The sequence below is a fragment of the Mustela erminea genome, chromosome 12 (assembly GCF_009829155.1).
Source record: "Mustela erminea isolate mMusErm1 chromosome 12, mMusErm1.Pri, whole genome shotgun sequence".
NCBI lineage: Eukaryota > Metazoa > Chordata > Mammalia > Carnivora > Mustelidae > Mustela > Mustela erminea.
This window is the reverse complement of record NC_045625.1, coordinates 33,997,917-34,021,055: the sequence shown is the minus strand read 5'-3', so window position 1 is coordinate 34,021,055 and position 23,139 is coordinate 33,997,917. Positions and strand designations below refer to the sequence as shown.

Below are 23,139 nucleotides of genomic sequence, written 5' to 3'. Positions count from 1 at the left end.
AACCAAAGAGGCAAAGAATCTGTACTCATTAAACTATAAAGTACTCATGAAGGGAATTGAGGAAGACACAAAGAAACAGGAAAATGTTCCATGCTCATGGATTGGAAGAATATCATGAAAATGTCTGTGCTACCTAGAGCAATCTACATGTTTAATGCAATTCCTATCAAAATACCATCAACTTTTTTCAAAGAAATGGAACAAATAATCCTAAAATTTATATGGAACCAGAAAAGACTCTGACTAGCCAGAAGGATGTAGAAAAAGAAAGCCAAAGTTTGTGGCATCACAATTCCAGACTTCAAGCTCTATTACAAAGCTGTTATCATCAAGACAGTATGGTACTGGCACAAAAACAGACACATAGATCAATGAAACAGAATAGAGAGCCCAGAAATGGACCCTCAACTCCATGGTCAACTAATCTTTGACAAAGCAGGAAAGAATGTCCAATGGAAAAAAAAACAAATGGTGTTGGGAAAATTGGACAGCCCACATGCAGAAGAGTGAAACTGGACCATTTCCTTATACCACACACAAAAATAAACTCAAAATGGATGAAAGACCTCAATGTGAAACAGGAATCCATCAAAATCCTTGAGGAGCAACCTCTTCGACTTCAGCTGCAGCAACAGAAATATAGCCACAGGCAAGGGAAACAAGGGCAAAAATCAACTATTGGGACTTCATCAAGATCAAAAGCTTTTGCAGAGCAAAGGAAACAGTCAACAAAACCAAAAGAGAACTAACAGAATGGGAAAAGATATTTGCAAATGACATATCATTTGGCTAGTATCCAAAGGGCTAGTATCCAAAATCTATAATGAACTTATCAAACTCAACACCCCGAGACCAAATAATCTAATCAAGAAACGGGCAGAAGACATGAACAGACATTTCTGCAAAGAAGACATCCAGATGGTCAACAGACACAAGAAAAAGTGCTCAACATAACTCGATCAAGATCATCCAGAGTTCTGTTTTTCTCGGGCAGCACAACTGGCAACATTTGAGACCATGGTTACTCTGGGAGGACAACCAGCATCCCCATGCTAACCTGAAACAGACACACATCATGCATAAAACATAATCCTCTGTTTTGGGTTAAGACACTGAGAATTTAGGAACTGTTACCACAATATAACCAAGGCCTTCCTGACAGAGCATGTGAAACTCTGAACAGCACTAGTAGGAAGCTCCCAGATACCCTGAGATGCCCATTCCATGGTTTGTCTGAAGCTACTTTTAGTGAACTTCCCAAGACTGAGCCAAAACCTAGCTCTTAGTTACTCCTTCAGGTGGTCTCAGTTCTGTTACCCTGGAGCCACTGGAGTTCTGCTCTCTTATACATGTTGCATGTTGGTATAGGCCTTGGATGCCAAACCTGGAAGCCTGTACTCTGTCTACTATAGGTTCCTCAGGAGAAGAGTGGCCTGATCAGAGCTCTAGTTCAAGGAGATCCATCCATGAGAGGTAGGTCGGATACAACAGTGATAGCAGAAATTTACAACTTAGCAAATACTAAATGATGGTTTCTTTCTTTCAGGATTATATGAGGGCCTCTAGAGGATTTGGGGCAAAGCTGCCTGGCATGGAAACTACTGGAGCTTCAGTTTTCTTAGGATTCCAAGAAGCCCACCCCACAATGAAAGCTATGGGTCTTGCAGCAGGCCTGTCAAGGGAAGGAAGATATGCCAGGAGAGGATTTCCCACCCTTCAGCACATGCCTTCCTCTAAACTTGGCCATGTCCCCAACTCTAGCAACACCCCACAGGCTGAATCTAAAATGAGGCTGATAATTCTACCCCGAATACCTCTGAACTCAAAGAGGATTTCCCTTTATTCAGCTGTCACACTCCCTATTGTTCCATTGGCTTTATTTACTGTACCTTTACACTAATCCGTGGGGATCCATGCAGCAACAGGGATTTCTATAACCAGGTAACAGTTAAAAAAAAATGTATTCAAGTTTTGCCCTTCCTTTTTGCCAGTGGGGCCTCTGAGCTATGGAATTAAAAGTAACGAATGTCCCCTAGGGCTTGTGCACCTGGAGTGTGAGCCTGGAAAGAGATGGAGAAACAACAGTGGGAACTTGTTTGGGATGGGAGGGAACAAGGCCTGAGGTAAGCCTCAAGTTGTTCCCTTTGCGTGTTCCCAAGAGTGTGAGAACTCAGGGCTTCTATGTGACATCCTCCTAACTCTCTGAGTCACCGGGTGCCCCCAGCCTCAGCGGGTGGGGCAGAGTGTACCCTCTTGGGACGTGAGCCCCATAAGACTTGGCTCTCAACAAGCAAGCTTCCCAGTGTTGTGACTTGAGCAAATCCTTTAATCTCTCCGAACCTCTGTCCTCATCTGTAAACAGGCTCATGACGGCTGTCCTACTACACTTCATGAGCATTTTGAGAATTTCCAAAGAAAATCATCTATTCAACGAAGATTCATATATTGCTCACTGTCTCATTAGGCATTGTTCTAAGCACTGACAAGCAGTAAACAAGTTGAAGCCCTACCTTTAGACATAGACAATAAATTTAAAAAACAGTAACAAATGCTATGAGGAGAAAATAAAGCAGACTAAGGGGCATGCGTGTGTGTGCCATTTTAGATACAGTTGTCAAGGAACAGGTCCCTGAGGAAGTGACTTTTGAAGAGAGACCTGAATGACATTTGAAGTCATGGGATGGGATGAGCTCATTAGAGAGAAAGAGAAGTCTGATGACCGAGTCCTTGCCAGGCTAACATCTAAAGGGCATGTAATGGAAAAGGACTCTTACAGAAGGGTGCAGGACTCTGGTCAACAGCAGGCACTGGAAGAGAAGCTTTGCTTTGTTCTGCTGTCTAGGCTCCCACTGCTTTCGAGAGAATGGGTCTGCCGGCCAGTCTGCTGAGCATCATGATGCGCAGGCAAGGTAGGGTCAGGACTAAAGCCTCTTACATCTTACTAGATGTCTAGTGACATCTCCATAGTTCACTTGGGTTTGTGTGGGTGGGTTTGTGCGGCGTGTGGGAGGGACATGCAGAAGTGCCCAGTTACAAGGACTGCTCATGTGACTCGTGAGACAGTGTGTGCAGATGTACAGTGATACCTACTATGAGGAAATTCATGGTGATGAATTATACACATTCCCTGCCCTCAAGAAGCTTATCTTCTATAAATAATGTTTTTTTCTTTATTTATTGCCTGGCTCCACGAGCAAGTCCCGAAAAGCAGAAACTTCCTATCATTGCTTTGTATTATGTGTAGAACTCTGCCTTGTCCATGGTAGGTGTTCCATAAACATTTATCAAAGGAATGAATCATCATCATCATCATCATCACTATTTGGTATATTAGAATAGCTGAGACTGTTTAATCCATTAGCCACGGAATTTGTACTGTGACAAAGATCCCTGTGGAATAAAAAAAGAAACCTGAGTATGTAGTCCACACTATAAGGGAATCAGGAATAAGACGAAGACCCTATCCTCAAGTCTGGTAGGAGACAAATCTATCTCTACTTCCCCAAAGTCCCCAAATCATAATATATCTTTAAGTGAAAAAGTGCTTAGGAGTGCCATAAGAGGGAAAGCCTTTGTTTAAAGACTATAAATGGCACCTCCAGGTAGGGAAATCAGCCCGTAGTAATAGAAGACAACAAAACCAGCAGCAGCTACCACTTACGCAGCACAAATATCTGAAAGACACCATATTGAGCACTTTTCATGCATAATTTCATTCTATTCTCTCAAAGTCCCTCCACAAAGCTTTGCAACTCAGAGTGCTGTTCCTAGGACCAAGGAGTTGGTTAGAAACATCAGTTCTTGGGCACCACCCCATACCCAGTGGATCAGAACTGGCATTTTAACAAGATCACCAGGGATCTTGTGTGTCTGTATGTTTGAAAAGCACCAATCTAAAGTATCCCTGTCTTCATTTTACAAATGAAGAAACTAAGTCTGGGAGAAACTAATGTGGCAAATGACTTACCCCAAGTCACTCTGCTAGAAAACAAAAGAACCCCCCTGTGAACCAGGTCTGACCCCAAAGACTAGGTTTTTGTTTGTTTGTTTTTTTTAAAGATTTTATTTATTTATTTGACAGAGATTACAAGTAGGCAGAGAGACAGGCAAAGAGAGGGAAGGAAGGGAGGCAGGCTCCCTGCTGAGCAGAGAGCCCGATGTGGGGCTCCATCCCAGAACCCTAGGATCACAACCCGAGCTGAAGGAAGAGGATTCAACCCACTGAGCCACCCAGGCGCCCCCACCAAAGACTAGGTTTTTTAACCATTAACCCAAGCTTCATGGACAAGTGGGCCTCTCAAGAACCCGGCACTCTGAGATATGGGTGGGGCTGGGGCATGCAGAGAATCCAGGAAAGGGGACTGCAGACAGAGGAGAGTGTCAGCAAAGTCGCAGGGTAAAGAAACCTCTAGCCAGGCTGAGGACACAGTAAGAAGCTCAGTCTGGCAGCAGCTCCAGGAGTTTGAAAGGGTCAGGAAGAAAGGCCAGCTGGATTGATTCACAGAGCTCTCATTAATTTTGCAGGCAGGGGGAACTGCCTTGAATCCCAGTATAAAAAGGCCCTATCCCTTATCTGAGAGGACTCAGATGAAAGGGATTCAGCAGGCTTTTAGTCTGGGTTCTGCCTCTCCCTCACTGGGTAATCTTGAGGGCGGGGCACTTCATAACTGCTGTGTACATTATACAATGAGCTGCCATGTTCTTCATTGTTTACTAAAGAAAATACACGTACATCCTACTTATGGGAGGCCACATCAGTATCAAAGTGGCAGGAATTTTAATTAAAAAAAAAGGGGGGGTAGGGGAGATTCTAGGACAGCTCAGAACCCTATCTAGAGGGGCCCTTGGGTGGCTCGGCCATTAAGCATCTGCCTTTGGCTCAAGTCATGATCCCAGCATCCTGGGATCAAGCCCCGCATCTGGCTCCCTGCTCAGCCCGTAGCCTGCTTCTCCCTCTCCCTCTTCCCCTGCTTTTGTTCCCTTTCTGGCTGTGTTTCCCTCGGTCATATAAACAAATAAAATCCTAAAAAAAAAAAAACAAAACCCTCTATCTAGAATTGATGAAGGGAAAAAAAAAATACAACCTCCCATGTTATGAAGCACACTAAACACCAGTGTAAATTACTACAAACTGAATTAATGAAGCAACTGTAACAGGTTAATTTTAGATCTTTCTTCAAATCAAAGTAAATGTCTCTCAAGTTTTGTGGATTTTATTTTGAAAGTACACAGAATAAATTACTGTAAATCAAGAAAGAGCCCTGGGGGCACCTGGGTGGCTCAGTGGGTTAAAGCCTCTGCCTTCAGCTCGGGTCATGATCTCGGGGTCCTGGGATCAAACCCCGAGTCGGGCTCTCTGCTCAGCAGGGAGCCTGTTTCCCCCTCTCTCTGCTGCCTCTGCCTACTTGTGATCTGTCAAATAAATAAATCTTAAAAAGAAAGAAAGGAAGAAAGAAAGAACCCTGTATACATACCTACACACATACTATTGGAAATGAGACAAAATTTAAAACTTTGAAAATGACAAAAATCTCAGCTGGGCTTTTCATAATTTCTTTAAGGCTCAGCTCTCCTCAGCCTGAAAAATAACTAGCTGTTCCTTATTTTAGCTTTGAAATTTGATGGCATAGACCAGAAGGCTGTGTTCTGATGCATGTTTAGTGCCGAGTGTGATCGGGAGCAGTGAGGGCTCTCTCTCCCTCCTTCAACACCCTGACCATTCATGGTAGTTTACCTATAGAGTGCACTAGGTTGGGAATTCCAAAACCTGGGTTTTAGTCCAGATTCTCATCAACTGGGTGACCTGGAGAGGGCAGGGAATGGTGTGTTGAGGGCTTACCAAATGTCAAGTACCTCTTATACGTCATCTCAGTGAGCAATTACAGCAATGTAAGAGGCAGGAGTCTTCTTATCCCCAATTCCAGGAATAAAGTTACTCCTTTTATTGAGTTAGTAAGCTGTGGTTCCTCACCTGGACTGAGTGTGGAGCCTCTGTTCTTTCTGCTGCAGCAGCCTCCCTCCTAGCTCCCTTCCTGAGCTTCTGGGGTTCCTAAACTTGTGAAAAGATGGAGGAGGACCTTCTAACCTCACCACACAGACACATAAACTCACAGATCATGAAATAAGGATGAATTTAATCCTGCAATTATGCATTAGTGCATGAGATTGCTAGGGCTCCTCCCAGGCATGGTCTGTGGAGAGAACACCTGATCAGAACCTTTCCCACTACCTCCTGACTCCCACGCCACCACACACGGCTCTCATATTTCTCCTTAATTGCTCTCAGCTTGAGGCAATTCCACACCAAGTGATTGTTATTTTACACCCAAAATTACACATTCAATGGAGTCAGACCATCCTGTGTCTGAGCTTATCTATAAAAGTGGGGATAATAATACCTTAGGGAGTTGTTGTGAGGCTGAAATGAGAGAATGGATGGAAATCACTTAACATTGCGCCTGACACATAGTAAACACACAATAAATGGTGATGAATTTCTTCTCTCCTAGGACCTTTCCCTGTCCCTAAGTTCCTTTCTTTCACTGTAATGCATTTGAACCAAACCTCCAATATCTCAGAAAAAAAATTAATTATAGGCAATAATTTAGGGTTTTCTGTTGTGAGGTAAGAACAAGGAGACCACAGAGGGAAAGGAGCTCACTGCCAAGCCCACTGCCCTGCTCCATGGCCAACAATGCAGATACTGACAGCCGGCCAAGCAGTGGGTGTATTATTTATTGTCCTCAAGCCGACAAGTTTTGTAGCTGCTGACCATCCAATGACAAGAAGAGTGAGATTTTGTAAGACCCGCGGATCCCCTTACCCAAGAATCCAACACTGCCACTGGATGCAAACAGCAAGAGGTTTATTGGGACGCAGGTACCGGCGGGTGGTCGGCAGCTGCCTCCGCCTTTCGTAACTCCCCTATACATTCCTCCACTGATCAATGTTGACCTGAGTAGGTAGGGACAGCTCTACGCCCCTATTCAGCAGGAAGAAGTTACAGAAGATGAGACCTTCCACCTTCAACCACCTTAAAGATTTAAGGGTCAAAATTGTTCAGGGGGAATGATGAGGGAGCAGGAGGATGGCTGAAGACAAAGCAAAAGCTGGCGCCTTGCATCCCCGCCCTTTCATCCGCTCCCCTCCATGTGTGTAGCATTCCACAGGCACCTCTGACTGCCCTAAAAGAAGAACAAATGGTTATCTTGCAGAGATCACAGTCCTGCAAGGTAGGAGTCTCCTTTGGTTTGCAAATGTCCTTGAGATTTACAACAAAGAAGTTACCTTATCAATAGCCCAATTTCCAGGGACACAGAACTCAGTTCCTCAAGCCCTAATGTCACCCTCCCCTCCATAAATCACCGAAGGGGGCGGAGGTAGAAGGAAAGGTAAATAAAGTTAAATTTCTTCTAAACCTAAATCTCATTAACAAGGATGCTTGATGGCAGGAGTGTGACATTCCACCAGGAGACTCCCAATTGTCTTTACTTGATAAGTAACCAGGCCTTCAATATCCTGGTTGTGCTTTTTTCGCATGCGTGGGCTAACCGACAGTTCTGCTTCTGTAAGATTGCTTTGTCTGCTTTTCGCGCGGGGTCCCCTGACCCAATCCACTGACGCCAAGTATGCCTGCTCAAAGGATCAATCAATCAGCGCCGTCCCCACCCAAAACTTGTTTGTACCTGTCCATAAACCCCCGCTTTCCCCTCGGTCGGTGTGCTCGGTTAGCTGGAGCTGCCGACCACCCGCCGGTACCTGCGTCCCAATAAACCTCTTGCTGTTTGCATCCAGTGGCAGTGTTGGATTCTTGGGTAAGGGGATCCGCGGGTCTTACAATTTCTTTTCACAGCAGTCATTAGCAGTAACAGAAATTCACCCACGTGGGCACTGACCCCAAGTTCTGAATATCTGTTCTAGTGAGTCTTCTGATCTCAGCAAGTGCAAAGGAAGGGCTTAGCATATAAACCTATGTGGGCTAGTGAGGATATTATGGAATAGGATCACAGTAGGGTTGGATCTTCCAGAGTGTAGGATGAAAGGTTTGGATCCACAGCAGCCCCATGGGGTTGCCTGTGGGGGCTCATCACGTGACTCAGCCATCCCTCATGGGTCAGCTCCATTCTCCTTTTACCTGGAGTCTATAAACACTTTTGTCTTTCTCAGTGCTTCTGTTTCCCCATAACACCAGCTAGCCAGAACTCTTCAAAAGCCTGACTTTACATATCATTTCAGCCTCAATTTCTGTAGTTAAGCGCTCTTCCACAATCCCCAGTTCAAATTTCTACAAACATGCATCTTTGTTTTCCAGTAGTTCATATCACAGGTCGTTGGTAAGCCTATGAATTGGCTGTTCTTGGGTCTGACATTCGGCTCTGGCCCACGAAATTCTGACTAGGGAGTAGGAATAGAGCAAGATCTTATGGGAGAAAACATGGTTATGTGGGACTGACATGAACAGGAGTTGTGGAAGTAGAAGCTGCTCTGAGAAAGGCCTGTGGGAATAGCCAGCACCACAGCTGACATGCTGAATACACGCCCACATACTAGACAGCCCACACTAGCTCTCCCTTTTCTCTGCTACTGTGGACCAAAAACAATGACAAAGCACTGCCATTGGCATTGGTTGGTGGGTAAAGGAACTGCCTGGCCAGATTCCTCCCTCCCTATCAATGGGCTCATGAAGAGGTGATGTCTTCTCCCTTTTTCTTGTACAGATTAACTGAGTTAATTCCAATCACACCCTCTTCCTTCTGTGTGTTACTCTTCCAAGTCACTACTCGGCACAGTGGACTGAGGTAGCTATTATTTTTGTCTGTCCGGCACACCTTTCCTCTTCTGGTTCCTCATAGGAACTCTGCTCCCACTCCAGTTAGTCCATTTAGAGGTGGGACTATCATATATAGTGCCTCAACCCTCTATCTCATACTTGACCCAAAGCAGAATCAGAAGATCCCATCAGTCCTGCCAGTGGTGGGGACAACCTAGAAGCGTTCATTTGAGGAATGAAGGAATTAAGACACGCAAGGCTGAATGAGTGAGAGAGACGGAGCAGGAGATACTCTTAAAAAATCCTAAAAAGATTTTTTGAACCCCTGGATCTACTGTGCAGTTTTATTTTTTAAAGATTTTATTTATTTATTTGACACAGAGATCACAAGGAGGCAGAGAGGCAGGCAGAGAGAGAGGGGGAAGCAGGCAACCTGCTGAGCAAAGAGCCCAACTCGGGTCTCGATCCCAGGACCCTGAGACCATGACCCGAGCTGAAGGCAGAGGCCCAACCTACTGAGCCACCCAGGCGCCCCACTGTGTAGTTTTATAAGCAAACAGATTTTCTTTTTAAAGTCCAGAGAGTCTAATAATGTGATTACTTGCAACCAAAAGAGTCCTGACAAAATCATATTGTTTTCTCAAATTCTTCGTTCTCTCACCTTTTTCCTCCCTCATTACATTTATTCTGTCTGTTGGTCCTTAACTGACTCTAATCAAAGCTAACACACTGTGTTACAACTAGTCTACCACTAAGCAAGATGGAAAAAATAAGAGATCAAGTGGTCTAAGGTCCCGTACTGTCCAAAAGAAGAGTGGGATATTTATCCATATTTATTTATCCATAAATTTATTTATTTATTTATTATTTATTTATCCATAACTTATATTTATCCATAACATATTTATCCATAACTTATCAACTTTGGTTAAATTAAAATTTCAAAGGTAACTATTCAAGAAGAGCAAGTGCATAATATCCAAACTAGAAGGAAAAGAGCAAATGACTAAAAATATTCCAAAAGGAGGGAAGAGGTAAAGCAAAATGGAGTACTAGCAAGACAAATATATTGAAAGGATAAAATATTAAGGCAAGCTTAACCCTAAGTACATCAGTGGTGACATTAATAAGGACCAAATTTTCCAATGAAGAGATTAGAAACAGGTGATAAAAAAGCAAAACGTGGGGTGCCTGGGTGGCTCAGTGGGTTAAAGTCTCTGCCTTCAGCTCAGGTTATGATCCCGGGGTCCTGGAATCGAGCTCCGTATGGGGCTCTCTGCTCAGCAAGGAGCCTGCTTCCCCCTCTCTCTCTCTGTCTGCCTCTCTGCCTACTTGTGATCTCTGTCTGTCAAATAAATAAAATCTTTAAAAAAAAAAAAAAAGGAAAATGCACATGCTATTTATAAAAGATATATTTAAAACACACAGCACAAAAAGAATAAAACTGAAAGGATGGGAGAAAATATACCTAGCACAGATTAACCAAAAATGAATGGTGTAGTCACATTGGTATCAGATAAAATAGAGTTTAAGGCCTCCCCCAACTCCCTAAATCAACCAACCAAACAAAAAAATCCACCATTCTTTAGAGATGAAAAGGGCAACCTTATAATGATAAAAGGTTAATTCACCAGGAAAATATAACAAGTTTATATTTGTATACACTTAATATGGCTCAAAGATAGCAAAAAAACAGATAAGCAAATTCATAAACTTAGGATATTTTAACACATTTCTCTTTGTAATAGCTAGAATAGGCAAAAATAAACCCAGAAGATGTGAATTAATAAATCTGACCTAATGGAATACAGAACACTGAATCCAGTAACTGCAGAAGTCACATTATTTTCAAGCACACATGCAACATTTATAAAAATGGACCATAAACAAAGCCTTAATAAAAATTTCAATAAATTTCAAAGGATTAAAATTATAGAGAACAAGCTCATGGACCATAATAAAAGATAACCAGGAAATACTCATATGTTTGAAAATTAAACACACTTCTAAGATAGCTATGAGTCAAAGAGGAAATCACAATGGAAATTAGAAAATATTTAGAAATAAATGGCTAAAATATCACAGATCAAAACTTATGAGCACCTACTAAGCAGTGTTTGCAGGAAAATGTGTAGCTTTTTTTTTTTTTTAAGATTATTTATTTATTTGATAGAGATCACAAGTAGGCAAAGAGGCAGGCAGAGAGAGGAAGCGAAGCAGGCTCCCCACTGAGCAGAGAGCCAGATTCCAGATTCGGGGCTCCATCCCAGGACTCTGGGATCATGACCTGAGCTGAAGGCAGAGACTTTAACCCACTGAGCCACCTAGGCGCCCCGAAAATGTGTAGCCTTAAATGGAAAGAATCAAAAGGATACAAATGAGGGGTACCTGGGAGGCCTAGTGGGTTAATTAATAAGTCCTCAGCTCAGGTCATGACCCCATGGTCCTGGGATGGAGCCACACAACAGGCTCCCTGCTGAGCAGGGGGCCTGCTTCTCTTTCGACCTACAGCTCCCCTGCTCCTGCTTTCTCTCTTGCTCACTCTCTCAAATAAGTAAATAAATTATAATTTATATAATAAATACTTTATTTATTTATTTGAGAGAGTGAGACAGAGAGGGAACACAGGGAGGAGGGGCAGAGGGATAGGGAGAAGCAGAGCCCCCACTGAGCAGGGAGCCCAATGTGAGGCTCGATCCCTGGTGCCTGGAATTATAACCTGAGACGAAGGCAGAGGCCCAGCACGCTGAGCCACTCAGGTGCTCCTAAATAAAGAAAATCTTAAAAATAAATAAATAAATAAATAAATAAATAAAAATAAAAATATTTTTAAGAAAAAAAAATATTTTTAAGAAAAGTAGAATGAAAAAATAAAAGAGCAGACCTTAATGAAATAGAAAACCAGCTTACTATGGAGAATATCAATGAAGACAAAAGTTGTTTCGGTGAAAGGAAATGCTACTGAAACTAAGGAAGAGTAAAAGGGAGAAAACATAAAAATGAAACTAACGAAAAGGGGCACATCACTACAGATGTCGCAGACATTATAATAACAAGGAATATTACAAACAATTTTATATAAATAAATGTGAAACCTTTAAAGGGGCCAACTCCGGGAAAAATATCACTTAGTAAAACTAAAGAAGAAATTAAAAACCTTCAGAACCATTAAAAATATTGAATCTGTCATCAAAAATAACACAACAAAACACAACGAACTTCCAGAACCAGGTGGCTTTATCACTGCACTCTCTGAACATTAAAGGGACAAAGAAAGGAAACTAGAATAGACGGCAGATGAAGAAGGTAATGAGCAGTAGTTACATTTTTTTGCACTGGCTGTGGCAGCAGGAATGTAGATTTGTTCCACTACCCTTCCTCTTGTAAATTTTCCCAAAAATTGTGACCAACCAGAATCCTGGAGCTGTATCTGGGTGGAGTGAAAAGAAAAGAATGTATCTCAGGGCACCTGGGTGGCTTAGTCGTTAAGCAACTGCCTTCCTGCCTTCGGCTCAGGTCATGATCTCATGGTCCTGGGATTGCACCCGCATCAGGGCTGTCTGCTCAGTGGGAAGCCTGCTTCTCCCTCTCCCACTCCCCCTGCTTGTGTTCCCTCTCTCGCTGTGTTTTTTTCTGTCAAATAAATAAATAAAATCTTAAACAACAACAAAAAAGAATGTATCTCAATGGAATGTAGAGAATACTATTAGTCACCCAACCAGAGTCTCCACTAGCCAGTACACCCAACCTTCTCATAGGAATGTCAGTTGATAACCCACAAATGTCCCTTCTCTGGAAAACTGCCACCTCACCTGTTTATACCAGTCTTCCCCTCCCCCCCCCACCCTGCTTCCCTCATTCTCCTTTTCCTGAGCACATCCACAATATACCACATGAACAAGAATCCCTATTTCAGGCCCTGCCTCTACAGAACAGGATCTAAGACATCACTATTTAGGACGGTGAAAAGAGAATCGCAGAGTAGAAGATATTCTTAAAACATGTAATTGACAAGGGACTACTAATCAAAATACATAAAGAACTCCAACAAATCAATAAGAAAAACTGATAAACAGGCAAAAGACTGAATAGGCAATTTGGGAAAAGAGGATATCCAATTAATCAATTAGTGCCCAACATTAGTAGTAACCAAGGAAAAGAAAAGTAAAATCACAAAAGCTACTACAGACCCATGAGAAGAGTTTAAATGGATAATATTGAGTATTTGCAAGGATGTAAAGCAACTGGAACTCTGACATACTGCTGGTAGGAGAGTAAATGGTTACAATCACTCAGAAAACTGGCATTATCTAGCAAAGCAATTCCACTCCGGCACTTATTACCTACAGAAGTTTCACAAAAACAACAGAAAATGTCTAAGGATGTTCTCTGCTGTTCTGTTCTTGGTAGTCAGAAGCTATAAGCAACACAAGTATCTGTAAACTATGGGACAAATAAGTATATTGTGACATATACCATGAAACAGCAATGAAAATAAGCATGGTAACCTCATGGATGCAGCACACAAACAAAGCAAAAGAAAGCCAACACAAAATGCACACAGTATGATTCTATGTATGAAGTTAAAAAAAAAAACTAGTAAAATTATACTCTTTAGGGATGCAAATATAGGTGACAAAACTACAAAGAGAAACAAATGATTATCATGTAAGTCAAGGTAGTGGCTTCTGGGAAGGAGGGTTGCTACTGAGTACTGGCAATGCTCCACTTCTTGACATGGTGGTGGTTCCATGGATATTTCTCTTAGAATTGTTAAACTATGCAACCATTTGTGAGGTTTTGTTGCATGCACTGTTATACCTCATATTGTGAAAGTTTAAATTAAAGACAATGAGGGGGCGGCTCGGTGGCTCGGGTCATGATTCTGGGTTCCTGGGATAGCCTTGTGTCAGGCTTTCCTGCTCAGGGGGAAGTCTACTTCTCCATCTGCCCCTCCCCCGACTTGTGCTGTGGGGAGGGGGGATGGGGGGATAGGGTAGGGTGGGGGGTGGCGGCGGCTCATGCTCCAGCTCAAGTGCTCCAACTCTCCAGCACTATATCAAATAAACAAAGTCTTAAATAAATAAAGACAATGAAATACACATACCAACTATTGTTTGATTCTTAAAAAAGTTGAGGGAACTTCATTTTAAAATTAAAACCTAGCCCTATATCCCTAACAGAGTACATGCCATTTAAATTTGCAATAGTGCCTACTTTTCTTGGGATTACGGGTGGAGAAAGTCTCCTGGGAACAGTGCTTTGCCAAGAGACACCAGAGGATCCTTCTTCTATATGAAAAGCTCAATAGGCATCCAAAGTTCTAGGGTAGCTATCTGCCATTTGAGAATTCTTGGTAGGCAGAATCCTGGAGAGGAAGTAGAACAAATTTGCCAAAATGCCTTGGGTTAGGGTCAGGAATGGATTGAGCCTCCAAACCCTGATGAAAGGTATGACAATAGGGTAATCTCCTGAGGGGTCTGCAGTGACCCTGACCAAGACTACTAGCACAAAAGACCCCCAAATACCCCCAAAGAGTACTCACTGGAGGACAAGCTCAACACACTGCCCAGAGTGTGGTGCTTTAGGGGAAAATGGCTAAGCATGGGAGCACAAACTAAAAAAGCTCTAACCTTGGAATCCAAGCATGGGATCAAGCTGGCAGGAACCTGGTCCAATAAGGGCGCTGAGCAGCAGAGACCGCACATCCTTGGAGCGTGCAGGATAGCTCTTCAATAGTGATACCATGTAGCTGTGTCAGAAATAACAATGTAGGTGGACTGCCCAGACCCTGGAGTTCTCTCTCCTTTGGAGAGTGGAAGTCAGATTGACTTCTTTGGATTGTTTAAGCCCCAGGGGAGCTTGGAAGCGGGAGACACTGGAATTCTCACCAAAGAGGGCATTAAAGGACTTGGGAGATTACTTGGAAAAGTAAAGAAGTTTCTGACTACATTAGACCCAACTGGTGAAATGAGACATACAGGTTAAACATCTGAAATAGACAAAATCTTAATCAAATGTCTCTACTATCTACCTTTATACACACAACACCACGTTTATGAGTAGGAAAGTAATACAACACCCTAAGCTAACAGAAGGAGGGTACTGAGAGAAATTAGCAGTCATTTAAAAGCCCATGATAGGTGACTTAAGAGAAGGTTCATTCATTAAGGCAAACTGAAAGAACATATGCTTCTTGTACCATCTATTACTACTATGTGACTAAGACATGTAAAGGGAACTTGTTTCTTTTACATCTTTCTTGAAGAGCATCTTAACATGTAATATCTTCTCTCTTTTTCTAAAAGTAGTCTCCATGCCCAGCATGGAGCCCAACGTGGGGCTTGAACTTACGACCCTGAGATCAAGACCTGAGCAGAAATGAAGAGTCAGACACTTAACTGATTAAGCCACACAGGGGCGCCTACTATGTGATGTCTTCTTGGTTGCCCAGGACCCTCCCTCCCACCTCTGAGTGCTCTCCCTGGATCCTTGTCTGCACCTTTATCAGAAGCTCAGATCTGCTCTTGCAGATGTAATGCCCTGACTATCCCTCCAAAGATTCCGAGTTCCCTAAACCAGGGTCTTTGTCTTTATCTGTTTCTACTTGGCCCCACTCCTCTTGGCTATGGCATGAATATATGTTTGTTAAAGGAAAGAATGAAGGAGGGGAAAAGGAGGAAGGAATAGTACGAATGCACTGCACTGAAGAAAAAAAAAAAACAACCCCAAAGAACAGAGGACCACCACCAGAAACAGAAATCCACAGTGAACTGGGGACTGCTTGACCATGTATTACTTAACAGCTACTTGTGCTATCATAAAAACAATTCATCTGATAACCATGGAAACCAAACCTAAGGCAGTGTGGCGAGGGTGGCTCTTTTCGGAAATCTAAAAACAATAAGAGGCCTGAAACCCGAAAGACAAAGAAATCCAAGTATTCCAGGCCAGAAGGAAATCCTTTCCTAAAAGCCCTGACAAAGCAGCATTTTCTTCAGTTTCTAGAGGCTTCAACAAGGGCTCAGGGACCTCCGTGACTGATCATGAAATAATTCAGACCTCTCTGTGTGGTTCTGTCCCTTGGGGCCAGCTGCTAAGAGGAAAGCTCACTGGGAGACATAACTTATTATTATTATAAAATGTACTGAGAACCAGCAGAGGGAGATAAATAGATTTCTCCTCTTGCTCCTAGTAGGTGTACAAGCACACAGTAGGTCTCCATAAATACTTGCTGAATAAATGAATTAACAAAGAAATCAGGGAAAGCACAGAGTCTGGTTAACAGTATGTGTTCTTTCTACCACCCAGTGCCAACATTCTGTCCAGCACTGAGAATTCAAGTCCTGTCCTCATTCTGGGTCCAGTTTCTCCATGTGCAAAATGAGACAGCTGGATTAGACAGTTTCCCAGGCGTCTTCCTACTCGAACAGTCAATCACTGTACTGTGCTTTTCTTGGTGGCAGCACATGCCTGGCACTTTTCTTTCCCCTCAGAGGGAATCTGATACCCATCTGCTCCAGTACATGAATGTTCCCATCCTGCCTGACTCATTTGGTAGGAACAACAGGTTCACATGCCAGTTGTAAATGAGAAGGCAAAGGGGGCCCAAAAAGAGAAAAGGGAAAACGATTCCACTTGGCCTCTTTCGCGGGGAACCCAAACAGTACTCTTTTTAGGACTAAATATATACAAACTGCAGTGTGATTATTCTAAACACCCCTCATGCGAAGCTCTCTCTAGCTTACCAAATAAATTGAACAGTATATGAATAATTGAGCACTTTGGTGCCAGACACTGTGCTAAGCCCTTTGCAGTGAACCTCACAGCAACCTCATGAGCTAAGTACTATTATTATCTACTTTTAACAGATGAGGGTTTTGTGTGGCTCAAGGTCACACAGCTGGCAAGTGGCAGAACTAGGACTTGAACCCAGGTCTAACTGACTCCAGAGTTCGGCTCTTCAAATGGCTTTCCCCCTTGAACTCCAGTGCAGTCTGATGAGGGAGGCAAGGCAGGTGTTAACACTCTCCAGGTGTTACCACCTGGAGAAACAGACTCAGAGACTTGCGATTTGCACAGAATACACAGGACGCTTACTAGTAGGTGCCCGGCCCCAGATGCCCCTGCCTTTCTGGGCGAAGGCTCTTCCCACCCCCAGAAATCTGCTTCCTCCTCTGTGACTTCACTTGCACACTCGTAAAACCTCAAGGCTGAAGGCAAACGCGGAGCTCCACTTTCCTGGCCGCTCGTTCTACGGGCTGGGAAAACGAGGCACAGCTCTCCACCGGCGCGGCAGAGGCTCCAGGTGCCAGGAGAGTGCGGGAGCGCCGGGCCGCGGGCGACCTGAGGGCACCCTCTCCCGGTCCCGCCAGAGCCAGGTGCTCAGCCTCCGCCAGGACCGAGAGGCGCCTCTTCGGCGAGTCGCCTCGGAAAGAGCCCCACGTCCCCCCCACAGGCAGCCTCCAGGCGCCCAGGCTGCCCCCTGCTCGGGGCCCCGGGCATCCCGCGGACGCGAGCGGAATAACTTCGCCGTCAGCCTCCGGTAGCCGACCGCCGCTTACCTCTCCGGGGGCTCTCCGGGGCGCTCGCCCACAACGGTCCGGGGCCGCGAGAGAGGGAGCCGAAGCGCAGCCGAGCGGAGACGCGAGGACTGCGGCGCGCGGCCAGGGGGCGGGCGGACGCGCCGCGAGCCCCGCCCGGGGGCGGACAGCTGCGGGGCTCCTGCGGGCGGGCGCCGTCACGTGACGCGCGAGGCGGGGGATGCCGGGAGCCGGGGCCGGCGGCCGGGGCGACGCTCCCAGACCACCGCAGAGGGAAGAGGAACCCGGAGTCTCTGCAGGGAGGGGGTGGGGAGGGGAGCGAGAGGGAGACGCCAGGGAGACGCTTCGGATGCTGCCAAGTCGAGCTTGTGGAAAGGACGGTTACGGCTTCCAGTGCGTGCGTGGCCCCAGAAGGGCAGAAATAGAATCAGTGGGCGGAAGTTGCAGGGAGGTATGCGGGGGTCAGTACCAAGAAGACTCTTCCAGTCACCAGTTATCTGTCAGGGTAATGGGCTGCCCCAGGAGGTGGTGAGCAACTCGTGGGTGTGCACGCAGGAGCACATTCAACAAACTGACCGCTGGCTGTAGGCCAGGCAATCTATGGGGAGTTTATATTAAATTATTATATGTGGGGCGCCTGGTTGTTCTGTCGGTTAAGCGTCTCCCTTCTGCTCAGGTCATGATCCCAGGGTCCTGGGATCCAGTCCACTTGGGCTCCCTGCTCTGCGGGGCGGGGTGGGGTGGGGCTGCTTCTGCCTCTCTCGTGAATAAATAAAAAAATCTTAAAAAAATAAATTATTATTTGTATAGTGTTTAACGCAATGCCTGGCACACAGTAAATGTTGCACAGGTGTTAGTTGTTGGTGCCAGTGTTGATTATTATGGGCACAGAAATGAATGAAACTTCTATGGTTCCTGTCCTCCTAAAGTTAATTCTTGAGTTCTTGAGTGGATAAGGTAGTCATTAATCACTATCATTTTAAAAAAGTGTATTTAAAATCATGGTAAGTTCACCAAAGGAACCCTAATTTTAAATTATGGGGCAAGATGAGGTTGGTCAGGAAAGATTTCTCAGAGGAAGGTTAAGGAGTGAGCCAGATGTAAAAGAGGCACAGAAAGCCTGAGTGAAGGTTTTTAGCGGGGTGGGGTGGGGGGGTGAGTGAGGCAAGGCAAGGCAGGACAGAGGAAAGAAGATTGCTTTTTGGGTAAATTGAAGATGTCCAGTTTGTCTGAAGCTTATTGTATTAAAAGAACACTGTAAGTGAAGTTAAAGAAGTAGGTAGGTGCCAGATCATGCAGCACTTAGTAGGCCATGATAAGGATTTTAAAATTTTATGTAAAAGAAAGCCATTGAAGTGGTGGAGAGGGGTTTGATAACTTTTTTAAAAAAACTGCCAGCTACTGTGTGGATAACAGACAAAAGAGCGGAAGCAGGGTTAAGACCTGGACTAGGTAGGGTATTGGTAGTGAAGATAGAGAAATGAATTTGAGATACTTTTTTTAAATTTTTTTTTTTTTTTAAGATTTTTTTTTTTTTTAATTTATATATTTGACAGAGAGAGATCACAAGTAGGCAGAGAGGCAGGCAGAGAGAGAGAGAGGAGGAAGCAGGCTCCCCGCTGAGCAGAGAGCCCGATGCGGGACTCGATCCCAGGACCCTGAGATCATGACCTGAGCCGAAGGCAGCGGCTTAACCCACTGAGCCACCCAGGCGCCCCTGAGATACTTTTTTTGAGGTAGAATCAAACCGGTTTGATGTGGGCCCATGGAGCTGCTATTTATTGAAATGGTTAACTACTGTAAGGGGAACATATTTGGAGGTGGGGATCCAGAAATCAATTTTGCATTTGTTAAATATAAGATACCTGGATCACCAAAATGAAGTGATCAAACAAGCAGTTGGATATAGACCCTTGGATTTTAATTAATTTTTTAACGCAGGGCTTGAACTGACAGCCCTGAAATCACGACCCAAGCTAATACCAAAAGAGTCAAATACTTAATGGACTGAGCCACCCAGGCTCCCCATAGACCCCTGGATTTTGTAAGAGAATGTTAGCTATAGAAATCTAACTTGAGAATCCTGTGAAAACAAAATTTTTGCACTGGACTGAGCTAACTCTTTGGTCCCATTGATCTCTCTCCTGGTTCTATAAAATGTATTTTATAAAAATGTGTTCCATCTGTTATTACCACATGATGAATTTGGTATTACAGATTCTGGATGAGGTCCAAGTGACCATGCAGCCGCTTTCCTTTATAAATTGAAACAAAAAACACCCTAAACCTAAAGCCAACAATTTCTTTTGAGCAAAGACACAAAGCTGTACACATAGTAGCCAGATAGAGTAGAAAGAGCACTCTGACTTGGGTCAGAACAGGGGTGGTTCCCGCTACAGTGAGCTGGATGATTTATCTTATTGATGACTGGCGAAGCTATGACACATTTAATCCTTTGAAAACTGTCCCATTGTATGAAACTGGCAGTCTAGATATATGTCAATAAGCAATCAAAAAGCCTGACTTTCTGCATTTGTGCCAGCCAACATTGTTTTGGTGTTTCTATAGAACAGCTAAGCCCTTCAAGAGTGCAAGAGCAGCTCTCTCCAAGAGTGTGCTGTCCACCATTAATGGCACAAGACTCACTTGTAACGTGGAAAATGATTTTAAATTGAAGTACTTAAATAAAATAACATCATTTGTAAACTGCAGTTGGGCTCTCCCTTCTTTCTGCCTGCACCTCTTTTGTGTATGCCTCTGTCCTCCCACTTGCTGGTCTCCTGACTTCTCTCCTCCGTTAGACTAGAGAGGATGTATTCACCTTTGCAGCCCAGCATAGTTGGTAATTATTGTAAAATGAATAGGTAAACATAATAGCATTTCCTCAGCCATGTGAACTTCACTGACCTTACTTTACAGAAAAGTAAGGCTGTGTGATTTGTCCAGGGTCAATGTAGTAGATGTATCCTCCTTTTCAGATGCCCGGTTATCTGAACTCCCTACATTTGGGAATTCCCCATCTTCAAGCTTGCTGGGTAGGAATCAGAGCATGCCTTTCACTATAAAGGCTGAGATCCAGGTATTTTCTCTGCTTCTCCACGTGACCCTGACACTACAAATATTCCCTGGACTATGAATGGGGTGCCAGAGACAGCAAAGTGGAGACCTGGCATAATTCTCTTTGGTAAGCATGGCAAACACAGCAAGATGAAGTTCTTACAGCAGCACTGGTTGTCGTAAAACTGCAGGGTTCTGGGCCTGTGGCTTTGGTTAGGTGGTGGCAGCTAATCCTCAGCAGACACGGTGGCATCTTCACTGCACCAGACTGTGTTGAGTGACCAAGTAACCATGGGTGATGTTCCAGGTGCCTAGTCTCTAAGCCCGATTCTCCAGGCCTCCTGATGATGCTAAATATCTATAATCCTTTCATTGAGTTCTTTTTCTCTCCAAATCTACCTAAACTGGATTTGGGTGTTTCAAGTTAAAAAAAAAAAAAAAATCTGTCTCATATAGTCATATAATTAAGAGCAGAACTGAAGCTATTACCTAGGACTTTTAACTCCTGATGCTAGTGCTCCTTCCTAACACATAAATCCTTACCCTCCAACAACCCATTTTTTATGTTACATATTGATATCGTTCAATCACCCTTTGGTTCACCAAGTTTATCCTTTTTTTTTTTTTAAAGATTTTATTTGACAGAGAGAGATCACAAGTAGGCAAAGAGGCAGAGAGCCTGATGTGGGACTCGATCCCAGGACCCTGAGATCATGACCTGAGCCGAAGGTAGCGGCTTAACCCACTGAGCCACCCAGGCACCCACCAAGTTTATCCTTTTTAATGCCAGTTGATTAATGGACATTTCAAACGACTGCGTGGTGAGCCCAGCTGCCAGCACAAGTTTGAAATGCAGCAGTATCATTGTCAGTACAGCTGCTTATGTAATATTGTTTTTATTTGTGTGTGTGTGTGTTTTTGTCCTTTATAGACATAAGTGGAAAATGAACATACTATTACTAATGTGGCTGGGAAAAAAATGAAAATTATCAGATACGCTTAAAGCACATCTTTAGCCTTAGAATGCTTACTGCATTAAAGCCAGCTGTGTTTTATTTGTGAAGATAACAGTTTGAGAATGTTTCATAAACCATTTCATCAGATAGTGGGTTTATAAGACAAGGTGATTTTGTAATGTTTTTTCGTCTCAGTAACAAGTCTATTCAACTTTTATATTCATTATTTCTATGTGTTCGTGAACTTGTACAAGGCAAGTGGCACCACCTTTGTGTATCCATAATACTGAGTTCATGCAACTAGACTGTAAGTCACAACTGTGTTGTCTCCTATATGATGTCCATAATGCAGAACAGGGAAAAAACGTGGTGCTTTATTTTCATTTCTTACTGTAGACTTCAAGAAAATAGGTTAATGATGGTTGTTCTGGTGTAATTTGCAACTGCAGTATATACATTAGCCAGCAGATGTCAGGGTGTGATCTCTCTCTTAAGACTAAAGTGTGAGAATAAAATAAACAGTTTCTGAAAGGACTGCAGGTTTTCTGGCTCCTCTATGCTCAACACACTTGGGTCACACTGGCCTTCTTTCTTCCTTAAACAGGCTTTAATACTTTTTCGAAGTCTCCCCATTCTTTTATCTGGCCAATTGCTAGTCATCCAATCTTACTTGATGAATCACTTCCTCAGGGAGCACTCCCGGCCTCCTCCCCAGCCCAACAGGTCAGGGCTCCCCTATTTCAAGTTCTCACAATTACTGCCGCATCAGCCTGCAGCAGTTTATAAAATATGCAATTATTGATGAAATTAGGTTATGTCTGCTTCCCCTGCTAGACTGTAAGCTTTTTTTTTTTTTTAAAGATTTTATTTATTTATTTGACAAAGAGAGATCACAAGTAGATGGAGAGGCAGGCAGAGAGAGAGATAGAGGGAAGCAGGCTCCCTGCTGAGCAGAGAGCCCCATGCCGGACTCGATCCCAGGACCCTGAGATCATGACCTGAGCTGAAGGCAGCGGCTTAACCCACTGAGCCACCCAGGCGCCCCTAGACTGAAAGCTTCTTAAGGACATGTACCATGACTGAATTCTCTTCTTCATCACTCAGCAACCAGTGCCCACCTGCTCCTCTGTAGTCACTGAATAAAATCTGTGCATGTGAAAACCTCCACCAAACAGAATGGGAATTATTTTTCTGAGGCCTATACAAGAGGTATTGCCCAGAAAGCTCCTAATTTTTCCACCTCCAATCCAGCAGTCATTTATTCAGTCCCTTCTTTGTAAAGATTCTATGTGGGACAGAAAAACGTGAGATAGCACTTGTATTCAAGTAGTCTTTCAGGAAGAGAGAAAAAGACAACAGAAACCTAATTTCCCCATAATAGCAATTCCTGCTATAGAGTATCCACGTTCAAATTCTTACTCGCTTCCAGTGAAGAGTCCCATCTGTGACTCAGCCCACCCTGGTCACAGTAGCTGTTAGGGACTTCGAGAAAGAATCCTTCTTAGTTTCCAAACCTTTATCCTAATCTGCCTGCCCAAACAAGTCTCTTAACAATACACTTTTCATTTAAAAGAACAGCAATCAGACTCCCCGTTAGGTCTTCTCAAGGCTAAATACCTATAATTCTTTCAATCGCTTCTCTCATGGCAGGCTTTCTAGTCATCTCTAGTACTCTACCAAACTCGACTCTGGCAAGCTGGCAACTCTTGAAGCTTCTGTCAGATCTGGAGACCTTAATGTTGTCATTTACAAATGCAACCTAAAATTGTTTTTATTTTCAGTTTTGACTCTTATTCCTAAATCAGTCCAGAAT

The 23,139-nt window shown here is 43.8% G+C and overlaps 1 protein-coding gene across 3 annotated transcripts in view; it reads right to left on the bottom strand.

Moving 5' to 3' along the window:
* The window catches only part of FBXO10 (F-box protein 10), a 70,040-nt gene that overhangs the window by 39,414 nt on the left and 7,487 nt on the right, over positions 1-23,139 (bottom strand). The window contains exons 1-2 of one of the 3 annotated variants that reach the window (XM_032307612.1): positions 17,335-17,440; positions 14,404-14,522 (exon numbers count right to left, since the gene is read on the bottom strand). The exons of 1 other annotated variant lie outside the window; for it this stretch is intronic. In XM_032307612.1, coding sequence (XP_032163503.1) covers positions 14,404-14,478 — 75 coding nt within the window. In that variant the 5' untranslated portion in view covers positions 14,479-14,522; positions 17,335-17,440. Of the gene's footprint in view, positions 1-14,403; positions 14,523-17,334; positions 17,603-23,139 lie in introns of those variants that run through there. One more of the 3 variants, XM_032307614.1, reaches the window with a different exon arrangement.